The sequence below is a fragment of the Entelurus aequoreus genome, linkage group LG22 (genome assembly GCF_033978785.1).
Source record: "Entelurus aequoreus isolate RoL-2023_Sb linkage group LG22, RoL_Eaeq_v1.1, whole genome shotgun sequence".
NCBI classification, from domain to species: domain Eukaryota; kingdom Metazoa; phylum Chordata; class Actinopteri; order Syngnathiformes; family Syngnathidae; genus Entelurus; species Entelurus aequoreus.
Genome location: NC_084752.1, coordinates 13,569,336 through 13,596,605, shown reverse-complemented (window position 1 = coordinate 13,596,605; position 27,270 = coordinate 13,569,336). Strand labels below are relative to the sequence as shown.

The window sequence follows — 27,270 nt, the reverse complement described above, 5'->3', positions numbered from 1 at the left end:
GTGACCCCCCCTCCAGCAATATGTTTGGAGGGGAAAAGGTGAGGCCTTTAATCCCAGGAACACCATGCCTACCGTCAAGCATGGTGGTGGTAGTATTATGCTCTAGGCCTGTTTTGCTGCCAATGGAACTGGTGCTTTACAGAATGGGACAATGAAAAAGGAGGATTACCTCCAAATTCTTCAGGACAACCTAAAATCATCAGCCCGGAGGTTGGGTCTTGGGCGCAGTTTACTACGTCAAAAGTGGTAAAGGGATGGCTAAATCGGGCTAGAATTAAGGTTTTATAATGGCCTTCCCAAAGTCCTGACTTAAACCCCATTGAGAACATGTGGACAATGCTGACCATGTCAGAAAACCAACAAATTTAGCTGAACTGCACCCATTTTGTCAAGAGGAGTGGTCAAAAATTCAAGCAGAAGCTTGTGGATGGCTACCAAAAGCGCCTTATTGCAGTGAAACTTGCCAAGGGACATGTAAGCAAATATTAACATTGCTGTACGTATACTTTTGACCCAGAAGATTTGGTCAGTAGACTCATAATAAATTCATAAAAGAACCAAACTTCATGCATGTTTTTGTGACAAGAGTGTGCTCCAATCACTTTATCACAAAAAATAAGAGTTGTACAAAGTATTGGAAACTCAAGACAGCCATGACATTATGTTCTTTACAAGTGTATGTCAACTTTTGACCACGACTGTAACATACTCCTATTGCTTGTGCATGCAAACACGTCTTGTCTGAAAGACAGCATCAACCTAAACTGCAACATTGTGTGTGCATGGAAACTTTGTCCGGTACACAAATGTTATCCATTGCTTTAATCAATATGAGAACCTACAGTACCTCCTTCATTGTCCTTGTTATCGGTACAGAGCGTTTCCATGGCGACGTGGCATCCGGCTCCTCTCCATCCAGACTGGCAGACACAATGCCAGCCACTGGCCTCAAGGGTGCATCGTCCATTGTTGTTGCAGAGACCCGGACAACCCTCTGATCAGGTCAGAAAAACAGTTTGGAAAGTTAGATGGGTGCGTGGGTTGGGATTAATGCATGAAATAGGCTTTAACCAACATACATTTTGGAAAGTTGGTGGGGAAAAGTCTAGCAATACAAAACATGGAGCCACTTAAAGTGCAAAAAGGCCATTGTGAGTAAATAATATTGTATTTAAATTTTGAAAAACAGCCCATGACGACTTCCTTAAATGATATGCAACTAAGATTTTACACTCATTTTTTAATTCAAATCTTCCTATTATAGCTCACCGTGATGATATAGAATTCAATATTGTGTTGTTTAAATATGCACCATGCGCTAACTAATCCATACCCACCTAAGCAATGGTTTGTGGAAAAAAAAGATGACTTGGGTGTTAAATAATAAGAATATTACAAATACAGGGCAAAGTAGAACACATTCAACTGATAAGTATGGAAAAGTAAAAATAAAAAGACGGACAATATGTTTAGCTTAACTATCATATATTTGGATAGACTTGAGAAAAACCTATTGTTTGTGAAAAGCCTTACATCCTAAATAGTGTCTATTCTATATTGGTCATTAGTAATACCCTTCAAAATTAATTTCAATATAATATATTATTTGGCTGAGAAGCTATGATGTGGCATGTATTGAAAAAAACACCTGTCTTCAAAAATCCATATTGGTTCAAGCCCAAATGTGTAAGAAGTGATGTCGTCCTGTGGAAACCAACACATGAAGTGACAAGCCCAGACACAAAGACGACAAACATAGATTATAGATCAATAGATTAACCCACTCGTAGGACAAATATGTTGTAGTTTCACATGAATCAGTTTAGAGACTGTGTATACCACACGGCATCAATAATGATGTGAATATATATATTTTTTTACGGTTGGGACTAAAAAGAACTATGCTATTTTATTTTAGTACAGAATGTCCCAAAAAGTCTGGTCATATAATATACTCTTCGAACATATAATATACATTTATATATTTATATATATATACATATATATATATACATATATTTATATATATATACATATATATATATATATATATATATATATATATATATATATATATATATATATATATATATATATATATATATATATACATATATATATATATAGTCAAGATTTATGTGGTTTATCCGTTATACAGTGCTCAATACCGGGGTAGAGCGGAATATACGTTAGGTCAGAAATAAACACAGTGGCAATTTCATCCCTACAAGCCTGTTATGCAGGTTTCCCTGCTCTTCAGGGGATTTTTAAAACAACCTTCTTCTTTTTTTAATCCCCTGAAGAGCAGGGAAACCTGCGAAACAGGCTTGTAGGGATGACATAGCCTGTGTGTTTTTTCTTGACCTAACGTATATATATATATATATATATACAAAACATGTTTAATTTTATAATTATTTGTAAAATTAAGATTTTAAATTATAAAAAATAATTAAAATATTAATACTTTTTTGTAAATATGTTTTAATTATAAAATAAATAAATACATTTATATATATATATATATATATATATATATATATATATATATATATAAATATATATATATATATAGTCAAGATTTATGTGGTTCATCCGTTATACAGTGCTCAATACCGGGGTAGAGCGGAATATACGTTAGGTCAGGAAAAAACACAGAGGCTATTTCATCCCTACAAGCCTGTTTCGCAGGTTTCCCTGCTTTTCAGGGGATTTTTAAAACAACCTTTTTTTTAAATCCCCTGAAGAGCAGGGAAACCTGTGAAACAGGCTTGTAGGGATGACATAGCCTGTGTGTTTTTTCCTGACCTAACGTACATACTGTATATATATATATATATATATATATATATATAAATATATATATATATATATATATATATATATATATTATATATATATATATATATATATACATACATATACATATATACATATACATATATACATATACATATATATATATAAAACATGTTTAATTTTATAATTATTTGTAAAATTAAGAAGAAAAAAAATTTAAATTATAAAAAATTATTAGAATATTAATACATATATGTAAATATGTTTTAATTATAAAATAAATAAATAAATTAAATTAAATTAAATTAAAAAAATATATATATATATATATATGTATATATATATATATATATATATATATATATATATATATATATATATATATATATATATATATATATATATATATATATATATACACACACACCGCCCGGCCCCCTGGCCAAATTGTTTGAACCCAATGCGGCCCCCGAGTCAAAAAGTTTGGGGACCCCTGGATTAGATCAAATGAGTGTAAAGATGACTATGTGGGTCTTATTTCGTGTATCGAGGGCTCTAATAATGTTACAAACTGTATTTAGGAGGTTTTAAACAAATTGTTTGAACCCAATGCGGCCCCCGAGTCAAAAAGTTTGGGGACCCCTGGATTAGATCAAATGAGTGTAAAGATGACTATGTGGGTCTTATTTCGTGTATCGAGGGCTCTTAATAATGTTACAAACTGTATTTAGGAGGTTTTAAACAAGTTATCTTATGCTTTATCTGTGAAAATATTCGATTTATAATTAAAAATTCCTACTTGGTCAGGCTCGGAGTCAATTAACAGTGAGAGAGAATACTTTAGTAAAAATTTTAAAAAAAAGAAAAAATAAGTTTTTATTTGTTAGACATTAGGGACACTGTGTAATATCATGATGGATGGTGGCACGTACACATTAAAATACACAATATTTTAGGGATTCGATAACTTTTCGGAAATCACAGAACAATGTAAAATCCTGCAATAAAATAATCACCAACAATTTCCTTAACATTTGTTCTGGTGATAAAAAAAACTAATTAAATTGGACAAAATACACATCTCAAAATTGGAATCCATGTGAAAACACAACAGGCCTGAGAGAGCTGCACAAAATCAAATGATGGTGAATGTGTTTGGGACGACATGCCTCCAAAGATATCCTGTCCTCAATGCCTGTGTGCAGCATTCCATCACCACAGACTACACACACAGAGGATTTATTTCAAAAGAGCAACTTTCAGACCCAAGCAAAGCCTTGCTGAAGAGACAGAAGGAAGAACGGACTTTCAAAAGTGGGTTGTGGGGGCGGGGGTGGGGGGCGGACAGAGAATGAAAGCACAGTAAAAAAGCGAGTGACGTAAACATCAGGCTGCTGAGTGCAGGACAACAGGAGTCACATTCTGGACTGTCTAAGTCAGGGGTGTCAAACTCATTTTAGATGGGGGGGGGGGGGGGGGGGGCACATGGAGTAAAAATCTACTCCCAAGTGGGCCGGACTGGTAAAATCCCGGCACGATAACTTAAAAATAAAGACAACTTTAGATTGTTTTCTTTGTTTAAAAATACAACAACCACATTCTGAAAATGTACAAATCATAATGTTGTTGTTTTTTTGTTTTTTTTACACTTACATTTACACTTTATTTGTCGTTATTTATACTTTCTGAATAACTGATGTGACAATGTTCATCAGTCAACTCATTGGTGTTCATTTTCAATCCATCAAGATAATAAAAAAAATATCAAAATTAAATTACAGGATGTTATTTATGTAGTTTGCTCATTTTCCTTGACTGGTGCACTAACATCATGTGGTTTATTTTCTTTTTTACATACACTACCGTTCAAAAGTTTGGGGTCACATTGAAATGTCCTTATTTTTGAAGGAAAAGCACTGTACTTTTCAATGAAGATAACTTTAAACTAGTCTTAACTTTAAAGAAATGCACTCTATACATTGCTAATGTGGTAAATGACTATTCTAGCTGCAAATGTCTGGTTTTTGGTGCAATATCTACATAGGTGTATAGAGGCAGATTTCCAGCAACTATCACTCCAGTGTTCTAATGGTACAATGTGTTTGCTCATTGGCTCAGAAGGCTAATTGATGATTAGAAAACCCTTGTGCAATCATGTTCACACATCTGAAAACAGTTTAGCTCGTTACAGAAGCTACAAAACTGACCTTCCTTTGAGCAGATTGAGTTTCTGGAGCATCACATTTGTGGGGTCAATTAAACGCTCAAAATGGCCAGAAAAAGAGAACTTTCATCTGAAACTCGACAGTCTATTCTTGTTCTTAGAAATGAAGGCTATTCCACAAAATTGTTTGGGTGACCCCAAACTTTTTAACGGTAGTGTATGTAGCATCATCTACAAAGATACAAATAATTGCTATTGTGACAAAAAAAATAATATCAAAATCAAATTACAGGATGTTATTTACGTAGTTTGCTCATTTTCCTTGACTGGTGCACTAACATCATGTGGTTTATTTTCTTTTTTTTACATATGTATCATCATCTACAAAGATACAAATAATTGCTATTGTGACATCTAGTGGACACATTTAGAACAGCAGTTTTTTTTATTAAACAATTTCGGCTCATTTTTATAGTTCGCAAATTCATCTCACGGGCCGGATAAAACCTGTTCTGGCCCGCGGGCCGTACGTTTGACACCCCTGGTCTAAGTAGTCAAATAGAAAGCCCCAATGGTAATGGAACCAGCAACAAGTATGGTTAAAAAAATGTAACAACAAAACAAACGTGTGCAACATGAAATAGTAAAGAAAATAAAACAACAACACGGAAAAGGCCATTTGTGCAAACATTGCGTGATGCTGAAGAGCTGAAGCAAACCTGAAAACATGGAATTAGAGGAAAAGTGGGGATTTTCGAGATGTGGGAAAGTTGTTCACCATAATATTTCAATGTTGCAATGGTTTGAATGGGTTGAAAAGTGTGACAAAAATATGTAATTTCAGCTGAACTATTTGGGCCAGAAAAGCAACACTTTTTGAAATGTGGAAAATAGATAGCCTGGATGTTTTGCTGTCGGGAATGGAATCTGTGTAGAAATGTGGAAGTAGTTGAGTATCAGGGATAGGGATAATAAATAGAAGGTGCAGAATAACACACAGTATGCGCGGGTGCTCTTCAGAATCCATACAATTAAAAACAAATAAAGGGAAAACACACACGCAAATAAAGAAAAGTACAATGAATGATAACAACAAAGCGTGTGAAGTGTTTGTAATTTGGAGCAGTGGAGCCTCTGATTAAGTCTTTGGGGAAATAAATTACCTTTATATCCTGAGAAAAGGAGAGGGCAGGAGGAAGAGAGGTAGGAAAATTAGGGGGGGAGGGAATATAAATGGAACAAAAGCAGCCCTGCTACTGTAAATACACTCTTGGTAATAAACAGATGAGATGGAATCTGCTGCCAAAAGGAGAAGAAGAAGTAGGAAGAGCTGGGATCATGGACTTGCATTTTTTTTAATATAATATTTCAAAACTTCAACCTCCTTAAGCATGGGCTTGAGAGCCTAGATAGAAAAAGACATACCCAAAATAAACCGTATGGATAGTTACTGTATATACAGTCGTGGTCAAAAGTTGACATACACTTGTAAAGAACATAATGTCATGGCTGTCTTGAGTTTCCGATAATTTCTACAACTCTTATTTTTTTTGTGATAGAGTGATTGGAGCACATACTTGTTGGTCACAAAAAACATTCATGAAGTTTGGTTCTTTTATGAATTTATTATGGGTCTACTGAAAATGTGACCAAATCTGCTGGCTCAAAAGTATACATACAGCAATGTTAATATTTGCTTACATGTCCCTTGGCAAGTTTCACTGCAATAAGGCGCTTTTGGTAGCCATCCACAAGCTTCTGGTTGAGTTTTTGACCACTCCTCTTGACAATATTGGTGCAGTTCAGCTAAATTGGACCACACAACTCTCCTCCAAAAGGTCTTATCTTTGTCCACGTGATGTCAGATGAAACTAAAACTGAGCTGTTTGGCCACAATATCCAGCAATATGTTTGGAGGAGAAAAGGTGAGGATTTTAATCCCAGGAATACCATTCCTACCGTCAAGCACGGTGGAGGTAGTATTATGCTCTGGGCCTGTTTTGCCGTCAATGGAACTGGTGCTTTACAGAGAGTAAATGGGACAATGAAAAAGGAGGATTACCTCCAAATTCTTCAGGACAACCTAAAATCATCAGCCCAGAGGTTGGGTCTTGGGCGCAGTTGGGTGTTCCAACAGGACAATGACCCCAAACACACGTCAAAAGTGGTAAAGGAATACCTGAATCAGGCTAGAATTAAGGTTTTAGAATGGCCTTCCCAAAGTCCTGACTTAAACGTGTGGACAATGCTGAAGAAACAAGTCCATGTCAGAAAACCAACAATTTTAGCTGAACTGCACCAATTTTGTCAAAAAAAGTGGTCAAAAATTCAACCAGAAGCTTGTGGATGGCTACCAAAAGCTACCAAGGGACATGTAACCAAATATTAACATTGCTGTATGTATACTTTTGACCCAGCAGATTTGGTCACATTTTCAGTAGACCCATAATAAATTCATAAAAGAAGCAAACTTCATGAATGTTTTTTGTGACCAACAAGTATGTGCTCCAATCACTCCATCACAAAAAAAATAAGAGTTGTAGAAATGATTGGAAACTCAAGACAGCCATGACATTATGTTCTTTACAAGTGTATGTAGACTTTTGACCACGACTGTATATCTCATTAAATGGATGAGAATAAATAAAGCTGATTGTTCAGTGAGTGGTACAGAATAATACTTTCAAGTGCAGCCATGATGATTTTATTGCACATTCCAAAACACTTCCTTGTGGTTTAGATAACATATTGAATGTGCTTTGGTGTACATTTTGAACAGTAGTCATATTTTTTGACTCGATTAATTTAGTCATCGATTCGTTGGATCCATGCTATGCGCAGATTTTTTATTTGTTTGTTTTTTTTTAAATTAATTTTTTTAATAAACCTTTATTTATAAACTGCAACATTTACAAACAGCTGAGAAACAATAATCAAAACAAGTATGGCAGTATGCTGGTTTTTTTCCAATAAAATACTGGATAGGATAGAAATGTAGTTTGTCTCTTTTGTCCGATTATTAATCGATTAATCGAAGTAATAATCGACAGATTAACCGATTATCAAATTAATTGTTAGTTGCAGCCCTAAATGGAACATATAAAATGTTGGTGTTTACTTGAGTCATATTGCAGTCTACACGTATCTCTTATGTGTGACTGCCATCTACTGGTCACACTTATTATTACACCATGTACCAAATAAAATAGCTTCGAGGTCGGTAAGCACAACCACAATTAATCTGTACATAAGGCGCACTGTCGAGTTTTGAGAAAATGAAAGGATTTTAAGTGTGCTTTATAGTCTGAAAAATATGTTAAGTAAACAAAAAGTGCTAGTGTAAATAACAATATATTCTTCATTGCCTGATGCACTATTTCCAAGACATGCTTGAAAACCTTAACATGAACTAACATGATTCAATCATGTCACTGCTAAAAGAGCCAACGTTATGCAAAGAGAACATCCCAAAAACACAATTTTATAAATGTTCCGTCAAATGTTCCGACTGACATCGTTAGCAGCAAATTTAGTGTGATTAAAGCTATTCCCACTCGTGTGGGCGAAGACCGGAGCATAACGACATAAGAGGGACAGAAGGGAAAACAGCTTGGAGCAAAAACATACACAAGAGCAGGGCCGATACGTCACCCACTGCAGAAAGTTATTAGTTTTGTTTGTGCAATAAAGAGCAAATTATTTTTCATGGCTGCCGCAGGTTACAGAGAATACATTTTGAATTATGATATACAGTTGGGAACATAACTGTATGACCCCCTGCTGGTTTTGTAAGTTCACGGCCTTGGAAGACATGAACAGTCCATCATTTTCATGGTTACTTTAACTGAGAGAAAAATTAATTGTAAAAAAATGAAGACTATAAATTAATTTGTGTTTTGTTTAAGAGAAGGCCATTTTTTGACAGATAATAATATCAAAATCCTTGAACGCTCAACGTAATAAAAAAATGTAATCAATACATTAAAGTTATATTTTACATTATGAGCAATACATAGGAGAAAAGAATGATCAGGAATATTAAAACGAAAGAAAAAAGACAATAGATGCAATAATAGTAATAATTAGTATAACATGTAAGCCAAACAATAAATCCCTCCTATTGTAAAATGTAAATATTCCATTTTGTTTGAGTACAGTATTTCATCCATTCCAATTTAGAATAAAAAAATATGAGCTGCAAGAAATACTATAATTACTAGCATGGAGGTACCCTGTCAAACACATTCTTTAAAACATGGCCAATTAGAATCTTAATAAGGAGGATTTAGTGAAGGAATTTTCCATTATAATGCATTCATTTAGCTTGGGGTGTCCAAAGTGCAATTATAAAAAAATCTAAAAATGACCAAAAACAACACAATATACATGTTAAAATGGAGCAAAAAGTGTAATGTCAGGAGAAAAAATTGGAATGCTGATGCTCATGACAAAAATCTGACATGTCGGCTGTTTTTCTTTAGATGTACAGAACTTCCTAGTATACTGGATGTATTTTAGTCTTTTTTATTCAATTAAATAAGCCCAAAAAACTTTGATTCTGGAGTTTACAACCCTTACGGGAAAAAGTTTGGACACCCCTGATTTTGCTAATCGGCAGATAACTGCGTAAGAAGAAGCACGTGTGATGGGGGAAAAAACAAGAATGGGTAGGAAAAAAGCGACATTATGAACAGCGGCACAGGGGGGAAAAAAAGAGTACAGTACCTTTTACTCTAATATCCGGATTGTGAGCTTTTAAAGAAGAAAAGTAGAAAGATTTTAGTGTAGAATATTGGCCTCCAATATCATTATCACATCTTATATGTGATTTACCCAGCAAGTGATAGAGGAAGAAGAATTAGACACAAAAAGGTTCAGCGTAAACAAAGTAGGTAAGAAAATTGAGAGCATTTTTAGTATCAAACATGATATCCCAAAGGCTTTGTTCACACTGAAAGACAACCCCATACCATAATTCCTCCTCCACCAAAATTCACACTTGGCACAATGTACCGTTCTCCTGGCAACCTCCAAACCCAGACTTTGTTCACACTGCAGGTTAATTCCGATGTTTTACCCTTATACGATAATAACATGTAATACATTTTCAGCCACACTAAACCAGCGTTTAAGGTTCCCCTCCTCGGACAAATTTTTACACGGGTAAGTGCGCCGTGTATTTCTTGAATCTCCGGCTCTTAGCTCTGTATGGACTCATTGATCGTTTACAAACTGAGTTCGGAGAGGAAGTGACGCCAAAAAGACTGCGTCCCATACAGGAAGTGACATCAGAAAGAACGTGCCACAGCCAGCTTCATAATAAAGCGGTTGGTTTCGTAACTCGGAGCTAACCACTGGAAAGATGGAGGCGAGTCATCCAGACATGCCCGTTTTTCTCCTTCTTCTACATGTACAGACGCTTGTGGAAATCACACATGAATACCTTAAGAGAATGCGATTGCAGCTATTCGGGATACAACACTTCTCAGACGGCAAGAGAACTTTTGAAAGTCCAGGTCAGCTGTGATTCTACTTACCGAATAACTTTGTCCATTTGTCGAAGGTGAGTCAATGAGAATGCGGGCTCCTGTGGATGTGATAAAAAAGGTAGCGTGTGCTTTGTATTACCTGGCCGACGAGGGAAGACTAACTAAGGAAAACGGCGAATGCTTTTGGACTGGCAAAGCAGACTGTATCAGTTATTGTCCGCCATGTATGTCGCGGACTCAACGTCTAGGTCCAGAGTATATAAAGTCACCAAAAACGAATGGACAATGAAGGTGAAGGCAAAAGAGAGGAGTGCCTTGACCAGATATCTTGATCCCGAGATTGATTGTTGTCAAATGTTCTTTGTCACATTGTGTATTTTCGTGTCCAATAAAGATTTGCTTAATTTATGATGGCTCAGGTGTGATTCACTACAATAAGCCCCCACAGCACACTGGATTCCAGTTAACTGAAATACCACAACACTGGATATTGTTCAGATAAGTTACATTTAATTTAAGAACTTGCAGACAAAGCAACACTGGAGGTGACTATTTTCCGCGCATGCGTATTAGGTCGCGTTGCCCCGGCGGACGGAGGTTGGGAGGGGGTCTTGAACGACCATTGTGTGTGTGTGGACAAGGATAAGGTTAGCTGGGATTTACCCTGGATAACCTTAGTGTAAACGGGGCCTAAGGGGCATCGTCTAATTTGTGAATTCTTTCCAGAGGGCCTGACAATCAAATAGTATGTCTTCAAAGACATCCTGCAGTGTTCGCATGCGAAAAGAGACACAAGTTGTAGCAGGACCGCATTACCATGACAATGGGACTGCTCACAATGCCCAAAGCATCCGACAGTTCCTGGCTGAGAAGAACATTGGAGCCATCGTCTTGCTCTTATGACCTGGCTTTAGAGTTAACAGGGGAACTCTTTTTAAGACACAGACCACACCAAGATGGGGGTGATGGAGGAGGATCCTAAAATAATCCTTCCTGGAGTGCATTAAGGCGTGGCAGAGAAGGTTTGTAAAGTGCATTACAGGGGGATTCCTTCAAAGGAGAAAATGTGTAGTTTGGATTAGGAACACTTAGTAAGTACGGATGTGTGCCAATTGGGACACACGCCCGGACGCAGCCTTTAAAGTCTCGGTAATGACAATCACTGTCAAAATTCCCAAAAAGTACACAGTGTACACAGTATAGCTATCAAAGTCGGACGGAAGTATCCCATTTAAAGGGGAACTGCACACATAATCATTATGAGAGACAAGAAGACAAAATGTTGTTTTTTTCCCGCTTCCCAACATATACAAATCTGCTTGTTCTTGGTAGCTAGCAATGCAGCTAATGGGAGCAATCAATTCTACCACTAAATCACTGTAAAAAAAAATGCATTCAAAACAGTCAACAATTCTTCAAACTGTATAATAACCAAACTGTAGCGACATTGTTATTGTAAGAGCAAACACTGAGGAACTATTTTTCTAGCGTATCAACACATCGGGGCGCTACGGTACTAGCCGTGAAAGCTAACTGCGGCAAGAGATAAGCTAGGTTCTACAACGATACGAAACGCGTTTGAGTTTGTAATGCACAACACAATGCGAGAAGACACCAATCTGTACTGACTAAAATACACGATCAATCATATTACAGTATCTGTAAAGTATTAGCCCACATTTCATGTTTTGTTTGTACACAGCCAGCTCGACAGCATATGTACTATATTTTTAATAACACACGACGTGCTGCGTGTAACATGATCGATATTAAAGTTACTCACTCAATGGACAGTTGTGCATTTGGTCCAGCTGGACAGCGACATTATTTTCCGGTTAATTATGGGTAAGCACTCCATTTATGTCAAAATAGCTCGACTTCAAGTTCCACATTTTGCAGCATTCGGTTTACTTTTACATCACTCTCTCGGCTTCCGTCTGCTCCAACGTCTCACTTTTCTTTCGTGCTGGCTTCTAGAAGCAGTAGTTCATCCTCCATAAATTCAGATGTAAAAAAAATAAGGTTGTGAATCCTCATTTTTCCAAAAATAGTCTTTTTTGTTGTTTTTTACCGAAAATGCCATGATTATATCACACACAATCGTTTTGTGTCTGAAAGGTGGTGTTGCCAGAAGTATGGAAATGGAAATAAATACGCAAATTAATTAGTACCGGCAATGATTGAACTGATCAAAATACAGTAAATATTGTACATATTACATATTGTTATGAACATAACTGTTACTACATTATACATACAGTAGTGGTCAAAAGTTTACATACACTTGTAAAGAACATAATGTCATGGCTGTCTCGAGTTTCCAATAATTTCTGACATCACATAGACAAAGATAAGACCTTCTAGAGGAAATTTCTGTGGTCAGATGAAACAAAAATTTAGCTGCTTGGCCACAATACCCAGCAATATGTTTGGAGGAGAAAAGGTGAGGCCTTTAATCCCAGGAACACCATCCCTACAGTCAAGCATGGTGATGGTAGTATTATGCTCTGGGCCTGTTTTGCTGCCAATGGAACTGGTGCTTTACAGAGAGTAAATGGGACAATGAAAAAGGAGGATTACCTCCAAATTCTTCAGGACAACCTAAAATCATCAGCCCAGAGGTTGGGTCTTGGGCGCAGTTGAGTGTTCCAACAGGACAATGACCCCAAACACACATCAAAAGTGGCTAAATCAGGCTAGAATGAAGATTTTAGAATGGCCTTCCCAAAGTCCTGACTTAAACGTGTGGACAATGCTGAAGAAACAAGTCCATGTCAGAAAACCAAATAATTTAGCTGAACGGCACCAATTTTGTCAAGAGGAGTGGTCAAAAATTCAACCAGAAGCTTGTGGATGGCTACCAAAAGCGCCTTATTGCAGTGAAACTTGCCAAGGGAGAAATATTAACATTGCTGTATGTATACTTTTGACCCAGCAGATTTGGTCACATTTTCAGTAGACCCATAATAAATTCATAAAAGAACCAAATTTCATGAATGTTTTTTGTGACCAACAAGTATGTGCTCCAATCACTCTAAAAAAATATGAGTTGTAGAAATTATTGGAAACTCAAGACAGCCATGACATTATGTTCTTTACAAGTGTATGTAAACTTTTGACCACGACTGTATATTTGCAGTGTTTACACAAAACGTTGAAGTTGTTTTTTATCATCTTTAAAAATCCCCCTCAAAAAGGTGTGTGTTTTAGTCTCTTATAATGGTTGTGAACAATAGGCAAAATTCCAAAAAAAGTGCAGTTCCTCTTTAAGATAGAGCATAATACACAGCGTAATTATTAATAGGAATATAGTGGATCCAAAACTTGTTTGTTAAAGTGAGATCAGAGTTTCTAGCAGGATTGTATGAGGTGTGATTGGGATGTTTAGAGATGGAGGGATTAATGAAGGAAAAGTCTCATTGAGTTTAATGTAAAATTGTTCTGCCACGACACATTGCAATTTCCTCTAAACAAACGGTCCGTTGGCTAAGCGCTAAATAGATTTTTACTTGTCACACTGTTGTTCTCTCTCAGCATGCCACTTCCAGTGAGTCACTTTGTGCTTGTGTGCGTCTAATTGATAATAACTGAAGTCAATTTGCAGCTTTTTCAAAGTGCTTCTGTAGCTGTCAGTCTGTTTGCCAACACATTTTATTTCAAGTTTTGGATTTGATACGGCAAGGCTGCCACAAATCCCCAACTATTTAAGCTGTTTAACAACACAACTCGTCACCATACAAATAACGTCACTTTGTTTGCATGTTTTGCATTTGCAAAAGTGCAAAGCATAATTGATCTGTTCCACACAACTTTCTCAGGCCCTTTAAGGCATGCACGGTATGGTATCCAAAGGTTGTCTGTAAGGCTATGTCTACACTAAGCCAGATAACCCTTTAAACAAATAATTATTTAGCATAAGCCCTGTTTCAGCCACACTAAATCATCGTTTAAGGTTCCCCTCCTTGGATATTTTTTTACACGGGTAAGTGCGCCGTCTATTTCTTGAATCTCCGGCTCTTAGCTTTGTATGGACTCATTGATCGTTTACAAACTGAGTTCGAAGAGGAAGTGACGCCAGAAAGACATACAGGAAGTGATGTCAGAAAGAATGCGCCACAGCCAGTTTCATAATAAAGCGGTTTCATAACTCGGAGATAACCACTGAAAATATGGAGGCGAGTCATCCAGACATGCCCGTGTTTTTCCTTCCGTCTGTACAGACGCTTGTGGAAATCACACATGAATACCTTAAGAGAAAGCGATTGCAGCTATTTGGGATACAACACTTCTCAGACGGCAAGAGAACTTTCCAATGTCCAGGTCAGCTGTGATTCTACTTTCCGAAAAACTTTGTCCATTTGTCGAAGGTGAGTCAACGAGAATGCGGGCTCCTGTGGATGTGATAAAAAAGGTAGCGTGTGCTTTGTATAACCTGGCCGTCGAGGGAAGACTACGGAAAACGGCGAATGCTTTTGGACTGACAAAGCAGACTGTATCAGTTATTGTCCGCCATGTACAGTATGTCGCGGACTCAACGTTTAGGTCCAGAGTATATCAAGTCACCAAAAACGAATGGACAATGAAGGTGAAGGCAAACGAGTGAGGTGTGTCCTGACCAGATATCTAGATCCCTAGATTGATTGATGTAAAATTTTGTTTATCACATTGTGTACATTTGTGTCCTCTAAAGATTTGATTAATTTATGATGGCTCAGGTGTGACTCACTACAATAGGGCCCCACAGCACACTGGATTCCAGTTAATTGAAATACCACAACACTGGATATTGTTCAGATAAGTTACATTTAAGAACTTGCACACAAAGCAACACTGGAGGTAACTATGACGTGCACATTTTCCGCACATGCGTACTAGGTCGCGTTGCGCCGGCGGACGGAGGTTGGGAGGGGGTCTTAAACGACCATTGTGTGTGTGTGTGGACAAGGATAAGGTTAGGTGGGATTTACCTTGGATAACCTTATCCGGCTTAGTGTAAAAGGGGCCTATATCTCATTCATCAGGGTCACTGTATTCTCAGGAATTTCAATCGACCACAACTGGACCATTCAGTTTGTCTTAGAAGATGTTACAGTATCTACAAGTAGTGCTTGATTCAATAATTATGTTGCAAAGTTAATAGAGAATTATGACGTCTTTGTGAGCATAAAAGGGAAACGGGAGAACACACAACTTTTTTCTGAAGATGGCTTCTCTCATCTTCTCCATGGCTGAAGAGCCCAAGTAATCCTAGGCCCATGGGAGGAAGTCCCAAGGCGAATAGGTCCATGGTGGCGGGCCAGACACGGAAGTAGAGCCCGCATCTCAACCTGGAGCCAAGCATCTAGTATTTGATGGAGCCCGGTCAGGCTCAGCCCAAAAAATCTACATTGAAAGCTGCTGAGGGTTCCCTGCAATGTGCCATACAAGGCAGTCAAGGACAGGCACCTTTATGTCCTGGGTTTTGTCGCCGCAAAGCCAGAAGGCAAAGCTCTCGATTTCCCTCTTGTGTTTACGTTTGTACCTTCGCCTACGGGAACGAGCTTTGGGTAGTGAGCGAAAGAGCTGACATAATAGACGTTTCCACTTATATCAGGCTGGACTGGGTGAGGAGCTCGGGTATCCAATGGTAGCTCAGACTAGAGTCACTGTTCTTTCACATGGTGAGGAGCCAGTTGAAGTAGCTGTGAAGTCTGGGCTTCCCTACTGAAGGCAACTTAACGATGTAGCATACACTATGCTTGCTTTGCTGACAGTGTTTTGATCTATTTATGCCAGAGCTATTCAACTCATTTGTTTTTGTGGCCACATTTTCAGAAAGCTAAGGACCGGGAGGTCATACTTCTCCCTTTACTATTTTGCATATTCCTGAAAATAAATCGCCTGCAATAGACATTTGTCTATTCATTTTGTCTGTGTTACTAAATCAGGGGAGGAAAATAGCCATGTCTATAAAACTGCTGTTTTTAAGGACCTACTGCTGACAAGCTAGCCTATACTCAAGTGTTTTTTAGGACTCTGCTATAAAGATGTGGGCCAGTCTGGTGTCATTCCAGGCCACAAGTTGAATAGCACTTTTATTTTTCGAGACCAAGTAACCACAGCTGTTGTTGACCAGCTATTTAGCTTCCTGTGTAGTAATAATGAACAATGGCGACAGAAGCGAAACATCTAATTTGTTGTTGGAGCTTCTTCTTTTCGAGTCCGTAGCAATCTCAGGCGTCGTTCTGCCAGTATCGAGCACAGGCCACAGCTGATGGGGTAGGTTCTGAAAGGTCTTCTGGGCTGCACCGGGGGGCATTGGCACATTCCAGAAGGTGGGACATTGTCTTGTGGTGTGTCCTCTGCTGTGTAGTTCTAGGCTTTCATCAGTCCTTTGCATTTGCCTTGTTCCGCACGCATATGTTAAGAAACTTCCAGATTGTCCAGCCAAAGTCGTGGCCACGATCGAGGCTTTCCGTTGGTGTGATTCCTCTGTCCTTCATCTTCCCAGATGTTGGTACTTGCTACTTGTTTGGTTGCCTGGAGGTGCAGGACTGTCTGCACAAAACTGGATCTGGATCTCCATCGAAACCTTATCACTGGAGCTGAAACTACTCGATGTGGAACATCAGTCCGTTTTTTTTTTGTACCTGCTCAGTGGCCTTGTGGTTAAAGTGTCCGCCCTGAGATTGGTAGGTCGTGAGTTCAAACCCCTGCCGAGTCATACCAAAGACTATAAAAATGGGACCCATTACCTCCCTGCTTGACACTCAGCATCAAGGGTTGGAATAACGATTCCCGAGCTGCTCCCCTCACCTCCCAGGGGGTGAAATAAGGGGATGGGTCGAATGCAGAGGGGTAATTTCACCACACCTAGTGTGTGTGCGAATATCAGTGTACATTTTACTGTAGATGTCGTTCTGTCGTTCTGAAAGAGCTCGTATTTGCGCATTGCATACTTCTTCACTGAGATCCTCTCCAATTTGCTCCATTGTCTCTTATGTTTGGCACATACGTGGGAGGGTAAAACCTGACATGATGTACTTCAAGCCTCGAGACTTCCACTTGAACGTGATACAATAGATGGATGGATGGAATTGGCTTCTCACATGCAAAGATGAAAGAACACATTCCTCTTCTTTGTTTTTGGAATTACATTGTGTCAGTCTAATCATGGTATAATAATGCAGGCCTGTTCAGGGTTTACTGGTAAAAACTTAGCATTGTAAGCCGAACTCAACCATGTCTGAAACATGACAATAGATTACAATTACAATCTACTGCCTGGGCTTCTGGCAACCTACACAATTTTGCAAGGATTTACACTGGGAATTATAATAGCTACACAAGAGAATTGAATATCTTTGGATTTATATTTGTTTATGTACATAATCTCAATTTAAAGCAGTCAGTACATCATCCATACAAAGTATGTCGATGCACATTCATGATAGATACAATGAAGTTAATAAGACCAGTAAAAAGACAAAACAATGGGCAAGAATCAAGTAGAAGTACCACCATGCATTATTCCCTCACAATTTATGAAGTACAGTGTTGGAATGTAGTGCTCTGAACGTGATCCACTTACCGATATTGCAATGCTCCCCGGTCCAGCCCTGGTCACACTCACACTTGCCCTCCTTACACACACCGTTCTTGCTACATAAGGGATGGCAGGCCTTCTGGTCACACACAGTTCCGGCCCACCCTTCTTCGCATCGGCACAGACCACCATAACAAACGCCGTGGTGACCGCAGACCACCTGACAGACCTCTGTATGGAAAATACAAATAGAATACATAATTTATTATACATTAGTTAAGTCTAAGGAGTGTTGGACTTCTCAGATGCTTAAAATGCAGACTTAACATAACACAGTCACACAGACAGACTTAAATGGCATGTGCAACAACAACAGCAATAAGGCAACAAACACGGCTGTAGACGTGAAGTTGATTCATGAAATGCCACCTGAATGATTTATCCGGGAGAGTCTTGATACCAATTTCCTTGACCCAGCCACACACAAAGAAGTTGTAGACATCCATGCTTTTCCAGGTTTTTATCTGTTTTGTTGTGTGGAATGATATCTGGAGGACCAGATAGTTCGACATGTCTGGGAATGTGACGGATAATCCTTGGGATCACTCAACAATTATTATTTTTTTTATAACAGATAGCGATAGATTATTTTCCATTGCATAGTTTGATTTTAACGTTAAGATCTAGGCCCCTTGTGTACTCAGATAGTTCGTACTCTGTTACACGGTAGCCATATTGGTTTGGTGGCCCACCACTTTGTTTACTTCCGTTCGAAAGTCATGTGACAGAATACAACCTGTAGGACCCATTTGTTGTGTCGACCTACATAGATTGTAAATTGTTCCTGCCTGAGGCCATGCCTGGTTTTGTAGGTAAACAATTATCATTGACTACTATAACAGTTATTGTATTTGTTTCCTAAATTTCTACATGGATTTTGGAATTATATATTTTGTATAATTGCAATATGATTTAAATTCCAATTGATGATTTTGGTGTATTTCAGAATCATGCTACAGTATTTTCCATACATGACTTGTTTACATATTTTATAGAAACATTACTACTACGATCATCATACACACATTTTAATGACAACAAATGTTTTCCATCGACAATTAAGAATAGCAGCATTCTCTATAAAACAGATAATTGAATTTGATGTATTAAAACTTTTAAAATGATGACATATGATATTTGTCTATTACCTGACCACTTCTATGTTAGCTATCTCTATTTGTTTATTATGTATATTTTCTGCTAGATCTACTTTCTATTTTATGCTGCCCTTTTTTTTTTTTTTTCTTTCGCTGCAGCTGTTACCTATACTGTAATATTGTACACGGTAATTGGGATTTGTTATATATTGTATATATTATATAAAAATATAATATAATATAATAATATAATATATCAGTATGTATTATATATGTATACACTACCGTTCAAAAGTTTGGGGTCACATTGAAATGTCCTTATTTTTGAAGGAAAAGCACTGTACTTTTCAATGAAGATAACTTTAAACTAGTCTTAACTTTAAAGAAATACACTCTATACATTGCTAATGTGGTAAATGACTATTCTAGCTGCAAATGTCTGGTTTTTGGTGCAATATCTACATAGGTGTATAGAGGCCCATTTCCAGCAACTATCACTCCAGTGTTCTAATGGTACAATGTGTTTGCTCATTGGCTCAGAAGGCTAATTGATGATTAGAAAACCCTTGTGCAATCATGTTCACACATCTGAAAACAGTTTAGCTCGTTACAGAAGCTACAAAACTGACCTTCCTTTGAGCAGATTGAGTTTCTGGAGCATCACATTTGTGGGGTCAATTAAACGCTCAAAATGGCCAGAAAAAGAGAACTTTCATCGGAAACTCGACAGTCTATTCTTGTTCTTAGAAATGAAGGCTATTCCACAAAATTGTTTGGGTGACCCCAAACTTTTGAACGGTAGTGTATAATAATCAAATATTACATATATGTTATACTTTATATCACTACTATGGTACATTTTTAATGTACTTAATACCCGCATTATCCTTTCCATCCATACCCTTTCCATCCTTTGAAACTGACCTACTGTGTGGAACAATTTCCCTAGTGGATCAATAAAGTTTGTCTAAGTCTAAGTCTAAGTCTGAAATATGGAAAATGGGAGAAAAATATATAAATGTTTTTATTATTCTTTACCCGGTCCAAATATTCAAAATGAAGGGAATGTGTGTATTAGTGTTTATCCACAAACAAAATATTTATTTATGGCCACAAAAAGCTTGTTTAAGGTGAACTATAAACTATATATAACTATAAATAATTATTTTAAAACACAGTATCTTGGAGTCCAAGGGGTACTATGGTGATGACATAAGAAGCAACGGAAGCTTCAGAGTCTTTGACAGAGTTCCGATGCAGTCAGGATCACAGCTGCCAACCTTCAAGTTGAGTGATGACCACTTAGCCACCAGCCATGTAAAAAGACATCCTGGAACGTGTTTACAAGAAGGTTTTAGTTTTGGATCTATGTCCTGGAGATTGTCCGCCTAAGAGGTGAGGGAAGGTAGTACCAGAGGGTCACTGTTCTGTTTGTTTCCTAGTGTACAGTATATGCTGATACACTGGTTTCATAAACCCTATACACCCTATAACCCTATACCAGAGGTCAGCATCCCGCATGCGGCTCTTTAGTGCCGCCCTAGTGGCTCTCCGGAGCATTTTTAAAAAAGGATTAGGAATGGAAACAGATGGGGGAAAAATATTTTTTTTGTTTTAGTATGTTTTTTGTTTGAGGACAAACATGACACAAACCTTCCCAATTGTTAGAACTACCACTGTTTAATATGTTTGTGTGTATGCTTCACTGATGACAGTATTTGGTGAACATAATTTTGTCCTACTAATTTTGGCGGTTCTTGAACTCACCATAATGTGGACTGTGACGCAACAGTTTGTTTACATGTAAAATCTTCCACTTCTTCTTTGTCTCATTTTGTCCACCAACAATTTTATGCTGTGCGTGAATGCACAAAGGTGAGCTTTGTTGATGTTTTGACTTGTTGGAGTGCTAATCAGGCATATTTTGGTTAGTGCATGACTGCAAGCATCGACGTCCCATTGGGGTTCTGAGTTTTTCCTTGCCCTTATGTGGGCTCTGTACCGCGGATGTCGTTGTGGCTAGAGCAGCCCTTTGAGACACTTGTGATTTAGGGCTATTTTAATAAACATTGATTGACTGATATATAAATAAACATTGAAGCTAATCAATGCTAACATGCTATTTAGGCTAGCTGTATGTAAATATTGCATCATAATGCCTCATTTGTAGGTATATTTTAGCTCATATAATTTCCTTTACTTTTATCCTCTTTGTGTATAATTTAGTTTTGTCTCATGACACATTATCTGTATGTAGTATTGGCTGCATTTCAGTTGTTTGTGTGCCATGTTGTTCCAGACCACAGCAAATATTACATAGCTTGCCAAAGATACAAATAAATGTATTAAAAGAAAACAGCCTGCCGGTTCCTGTAACTTGGACACAGACATCTATACCTTTGGCCACTAAAAGCCAGTCATTTCCAGGAGTTATGTCAGCTTCTAAGTAGCCTCTGTTTTACTAATGGTTTCGAATGTTGTAAAAATGTGTAGAATAAATATTACATTTTCAACATTTCTGTCAACGAAGATTTGTGTCAGCCTGCGACACCTAGTCATTTTGATAGTAGGCTACTATAGCTAATATAGACACTTACATCATGTGTTGCCTTCATTATAACACTTATATAAGACTTATAAAGTCATGTTGATAGTAAGCTATTATAGATAATATAGACACGTACGTCATGTGTTGCCTTCATTATAAGACTTATATACGGCTTTTAATTTTTTGCGGCTCCAGACAGATTTGTTTTTTGTATTTTTGGTCCAATATGATTCTTTCAACGTTTTGGGTTGCTGACCCCTGCCCTATACAGTAGGGCTGTTTTGGAATACTCTTCTATCTTTAATTGTTCAGCGACACAAGGATATTGACACCTAGTTGGCGTATTTATAATTCATTTATAAGTCTGGGAATTAATTACAGATCATTTTGATTGACAGTAATGTCATCGGAAAATAAAATAAGAACATGTAAAAAAATATTTTACCTTGCGTGCACCCATATATCACTAAATAATTTCTATAGAATTGCACACTTGTAAGTAATTAGAAAAACAGCTTCTTAAAGTATAATTCATGAAATGATAATAAAAGTTTTAAAAAAAAATTACAATACCAAGAAAAGTTACAAGTTCAAGTGACAGATTTGATGTTTTTGCCATTTTTAGTTTTAATATAACTGGATTATGAAAAAATATATATAGGCAAGTAGAACTATAAACTGCTTTATGTTAGATTATATTGTTTTTTTCATTAAACAAATGTTTTTTTTCCTCTCTTCAAAACAGCGGGATTGAAGAAATAATATGCACTGCACAACAAAGTACACATTTTCTGACAAAAAACTATTGTGGCCTTTTTATTTTTTATTCTAGGTATGTATTTAAATCATGAATAATAAAAATCCAATAACAATTATTATTTTATTACACTATTTAATAGAACCAAGTTTTTCATAAAAATTGCAGTAAAATCTATTGCATTGATTTGTATACAATATTTCTTATCTAAAAGTTGAAATGTTAAAATTGTGCTGTTTTGAGAAATTAAATGTCAATTAAATTGGGGTGGTGGGGTCTGATTTCAAATAAGAGTGATTTGAGTTACAAGCTTGGTTGTGGAACGATTCGTGCTCATAAGTTGAAGTATCACGGTATTTAGATATTTCTTCTTTTTTTTTTTCAAAGAATGGCATACAGAAGAAGTATGATTCAATAAACTCAACTTCCTTTAATTATGCAAGTGTGAAAATGTACTTTAAAGGAGCTCTATTATGAGTACTTACCTGCTTTTGTGTATTTGGGTTCTGCATAAGTCCCGACAATTTGAAATCAAACCATAGAAGCAAGGCGGAGATATCTATAAAACAATCTTGCCTTCATTCATACTTTCGCGAACCAATCCGTTTGGAATTTGCACAATCTGTGACGTTTTTACAACCGACGACGTCCATATATGGTATGAATTTACCCAAAGTACTTTGCGCGAGTCCGCCATTCGTTGTAGTCAAAAAAGTTCCTTCTTTCCTTCGTACATGCACACGCATCCTTCAGTAAACTTCATGGTACAAACCTAAGGAGCAGTCTGGCCCGGTCCAGTTCTGGTCACAGGTACAAGTACTGGTCTCTGCGTTGAAAGTGCCATGACCCGAACACTGGTCTGGACACATGGCCTTGGCAATCTCACAGCTGGCTCCGCCCCAGCCCGGCTGACAGTGACACTCGCCATGAATACACACTCCATGGGCGGAACAACTGGGGTCGATACAATCAACTGGAGGCACAGAGAGAAAGAGATACACATAAAAACAAGCTCAGACACGCTGCCTATTCTAAGGCATATATATATATATATATATATATATATATATATATATATATATATATATATATATATAAATATATATATATATATATATATATATATATATATATATATATATATATATATATATATATATATATATATATATATATATATATATATATATGGAAGCTAGTGGACGCCGGCTGAGCTCCAATACGTACAGGACGTTTTATACATACAGTCGTGGTCAAAAGTTGACATACACTTGTAAAGAACATAATGTCATGGCTGTCTTGAGTTTCCAATCATTTCTACAACTCCTACTTTTTGTGATAGAGTGATTGGAGCACATACTTGTTGGTCACAAAAAACATTCATGAAGTTTGGTTCTTTTATGAATTTATTATGGGTCTACTGAAATTGTGACCAAATCTGCTGGGTCAAAAGTATACATACAGCAATGTTAATATTTGGTTACATGTCTCTTGGCAAGTTTCACTGCAAAAAGGCGCTTTTGGTAGCCATCCACAAGCTTCTGCTTGAATTTTTGACCACTTTTCTTGACAAAATTGGTCCAGTTCAGCTAAATTTGTTGGTTTTCTGACATGGACTTGTTCCTTCAGCATTGTCCACTAGTTTAAGTCAGGACTTTGGGAAGGCCATTCTAAAACCTTATTTCTAGCCTGATTTAGCCATTCCTTTACCACTTTTGACGGTCCCTGACACAAGGCTGAAGCTTAGAGGTGACAGAGCTTTCGCCGCTGCTGCTCCCAAGCTCTGGAACGACCTATCTCTGAGTGTTAGACAAGCCTCCTCTCTTCCTGTTTTTAAATCTCTCTTAAAAACATACTTTTATTCCATGGCTTTTAACACAGAGTGATATCCATCCTGCAATGGCGCCCCAAAATACACCTGCTGGGAACCTGTTTTTATGTTTTATTTATTTTATGTATTTATTTTTTATCGTGTTCTGTTTGTGTTGTGTTGTGTTTGCTTTTAACCTGCCCATTGTACAGCACTTTGGCTACCCCTGTGGTCAATTTTAAATGTGCTTTATAAATAAAGTTGATTTGTTTTGATTTGATTTTGACGTGTGTTTGGGGTCATTGTCCTGTTGGAACACCCAACTGCGCCCAAGACCCAACCTCCGGGCTGATGATTTTAGGTTGTCCTGAAGAATTTGGAGGTAATCCTCCTTTTTCATTGTCCCATTTACTCTCTGTAAAGCACCAGTTCCATTGGCAGCAAAACAAACCCAGAGCATAATACTACCACCACCATGCTTGACCTATTAGACAGCAAACAATCCAAGAAGAAAGAGTGACTGAAGAAAGAAGAAAAAAAGACCAACACATTAGCTACATTGCTCAACCTTCATATGGAAATGAATGCCAAAAACTCATCTATGAATTTGAAGTGAATTATATTCATATAGCGCTTTTCTCTAGTGACGCAAAGCGCTTTACATAGTGAAACCCAATATCTAAGTTATATTTAAAGGCCTACTGAAAGGACATTTTTTTATTCAAACGGGGATAGCAGATCCATTCTATGTGTCATACTTGATCATTTCGCGATATTGCCATATTTTTGCTGAAAGGATTTAGTAGAGAACATCGACGATAAAGTTCCCAACTTTTGGTCGCTGATAAAAAAAAGCCTTGCCTGTACCGGAAGTAGCGTGACGTCACAGGTTGAAGGGCTCCTCACATTTCCCCATTGTTTACACCAGCAGCGAGAGCGATTCGGACCGAGAAAGCGACGATAACCCCATTAATTTGAGCGAGGATGAAAGATTCGTGGATGAGGAACGTGAGAGTGAAGGACTAGAGTTCAGTGCAGGACGTATCTTTTTTCGCTCTGACCGTAACTTAGGTACAAGGGTTCATTGGATTCCACACTTTCTCCTTTTTCTATTGAGGATCACGGATTTGTATTTTAAACCACCTCGGATACTATATCCTCTTGAAAATGAGAGTCGAGAACGCGAAATGGACATTCACAGTGACTTTTATCTCCACGACAATACATCGGCGAAGCTCTTTAGCTACGGAGCTAACGTGATAGCATCGTGCTTAAATGCAGATAGAAACAAAAGAAATAAACCCCTGACTGGAAGGATAGACAGAAAATCAACAATACTATTAAACCATGGACCTGTAACTACACGGTTAATGCTTTCCAGGCTGGCGAAGCTTAACAATGCTGTTGCTAATGAAGCTAACTTAGCAGAGGGACCTAACAGAGCTATGCTAAAAACATTAGCTATCCACCTACGCCAGCCCTCATCTGCTCATCAACACCCGTGCTCACCTGCGTTCCAGCGATCGACGGAGCGACGAAGGACTCCACCCGATCATCGATGCGGTCGGCGGCCCGGAGACGGAGGAAGTCAAGGTGAGGTCGGCGGCTAGCGCGTCTGCTATCCAACTCAAAGTCCTCCTGGTTGTGTTGCTACAGCCAGCCGCTAATACACGGATCCCACCTACAGCTTTCTTCTTTGCAGTCTCCATTGTTCATTAAAGGCCTACTGAAACCCACTACTACCGACCACGCAGTCTGATAGTTTATATATCAATGATGAAATCTTAACATTATAACACATGCCAATACGGCCGGGTTAACTTATAAAGTGACATTTTAAATTTGCCGCTAAACTTCCGGTTCGAAACGCCTCTGAGGATGACGTATGCGCGTGACGTAGCCCGACGAACACGGGTATGCCTTCCACATTGAAGCCGGTACGAAAAAGCTCTGTTTTCATTTCATAATTCCACAGTATTCTGGACATCTGTGTTCGTGAATCTGTTTCAATCATGTTCATTGCATTATGGAGAAGGAAGCCAAGCAAGCAAAGAAGAAAGTTGTCGGTGCGAAATGGACGTATTTTTCGAACGTAGTCAGCCACAACAGTACACAGCCGGCGCTTCTTTGTTTACATTCCCGAAAGATGCAGTCAAGATGGAAGAACTCGGATAACAGAGACTCTAACCAGGAGGACTTTTGATTTGGATACACAGACGCCTGTAGAGAACTGGGACAACACAGACTCTTACCAGGATTACTTTGATTTGGATGACAAAGACGCAGACGTGCTACTGTGAGTATGCAGCTTTGGCTTTTTTTTGCGTATGTACGTAACTTTTTTAAAATATATAAGCTTTATGAACCTTGGGTTAGGTGAACGGTCTTTTGGGCTGAGTGATTGTGTGTGTTGATCATGTGTTTGAATTGTATTGGCGTGTTCTATGGAGCTAGGAGCTAGCAGAGGAGCTAGGAGCTAGCATAACACGTACCGTACCGTAAGTGCGCGTCACGTACGTAACTTTTTAAAAATATATAAGCTTTATGAACCTTGGGTTAGGTGAACGGTCTTTTGGGCTGAGTGATTGTGTGTGTTGATCGGGTGTTTGAATTGTATTGGCGTGTTCTATGGAGCTAGGAGCTAGCAGAGGAGCTAGGAGCTAGCATAACAAACACGCAGGTGTTATTATGCAGGATTAATTTGTGGCATATTAAATATAAGCCTGGTTGTGTTGTGGCTAATAGAGTATATATATGTCTTGTGTTTATTTACTGTTGTAGTCATTCCCAGCTGAATATCAGGTACCGTGAGTATGCAGCCTTGGCTGCTAAACATTCGATAACTTGACCGTATGTGCGCGTCACGTACGTAACTTTTTAAAAATATATAAGCTTTATGAACCTTGGGTTAGGTAAACGGTCTTTTGGGCTGAGTGATTGTGTGTGTTGATCAGGTGTTTGAATTGTATTGGCGTGTTCTATGGAGCTAGGAGCTAGCAGAGGAGCTAGGAGCTAGCATAA

The 27,270-nt window shown here is 37.9% G+C and overlaps 1 protein-coding gene across 5 annotated transcripts in view; it reads right to left on the bottom strand.

Moving 5' to 3' along the window:
* Nucleotides 1-27,270, bottom strand: part of tenm3 (teneurin transmembrane protein 3) — a 755,307-nt gene that overhangs the window by 180,771 nt on the left and 547,266 nt on the right. For 3 of the 5 annotated variants that reach the window (XM_062033280.1, XM_062033279.1, XM_062033283.1), the window contains 4 exons: nucleotides 23,212-23,412; nucleotides 18,023-18,208; nucleotides 9,689-9,715; nucleotides 848-994 (listed from right to left, as the gene is read on the bottom strand). In XM_062033280.1, the coding sequence (XP_061889264.1) occupies nucleotides 848-994; nucleotides 9,689-9,715; nucleotides 18,023-18,208; nucleotides 23,212-23,412 (561 nt within the window). The remainder of the gene's footprint in view (nucleotides 1-847; nucleotides 995-9,688; nucleotides 9,716-18,022; nucleotides 18,209-23,211; nucleotides 23,413-27,270) is intronic. The other 2 variants (XM_062033281.1, XM_062033282.1) reach the window with 1 other exon arrangement.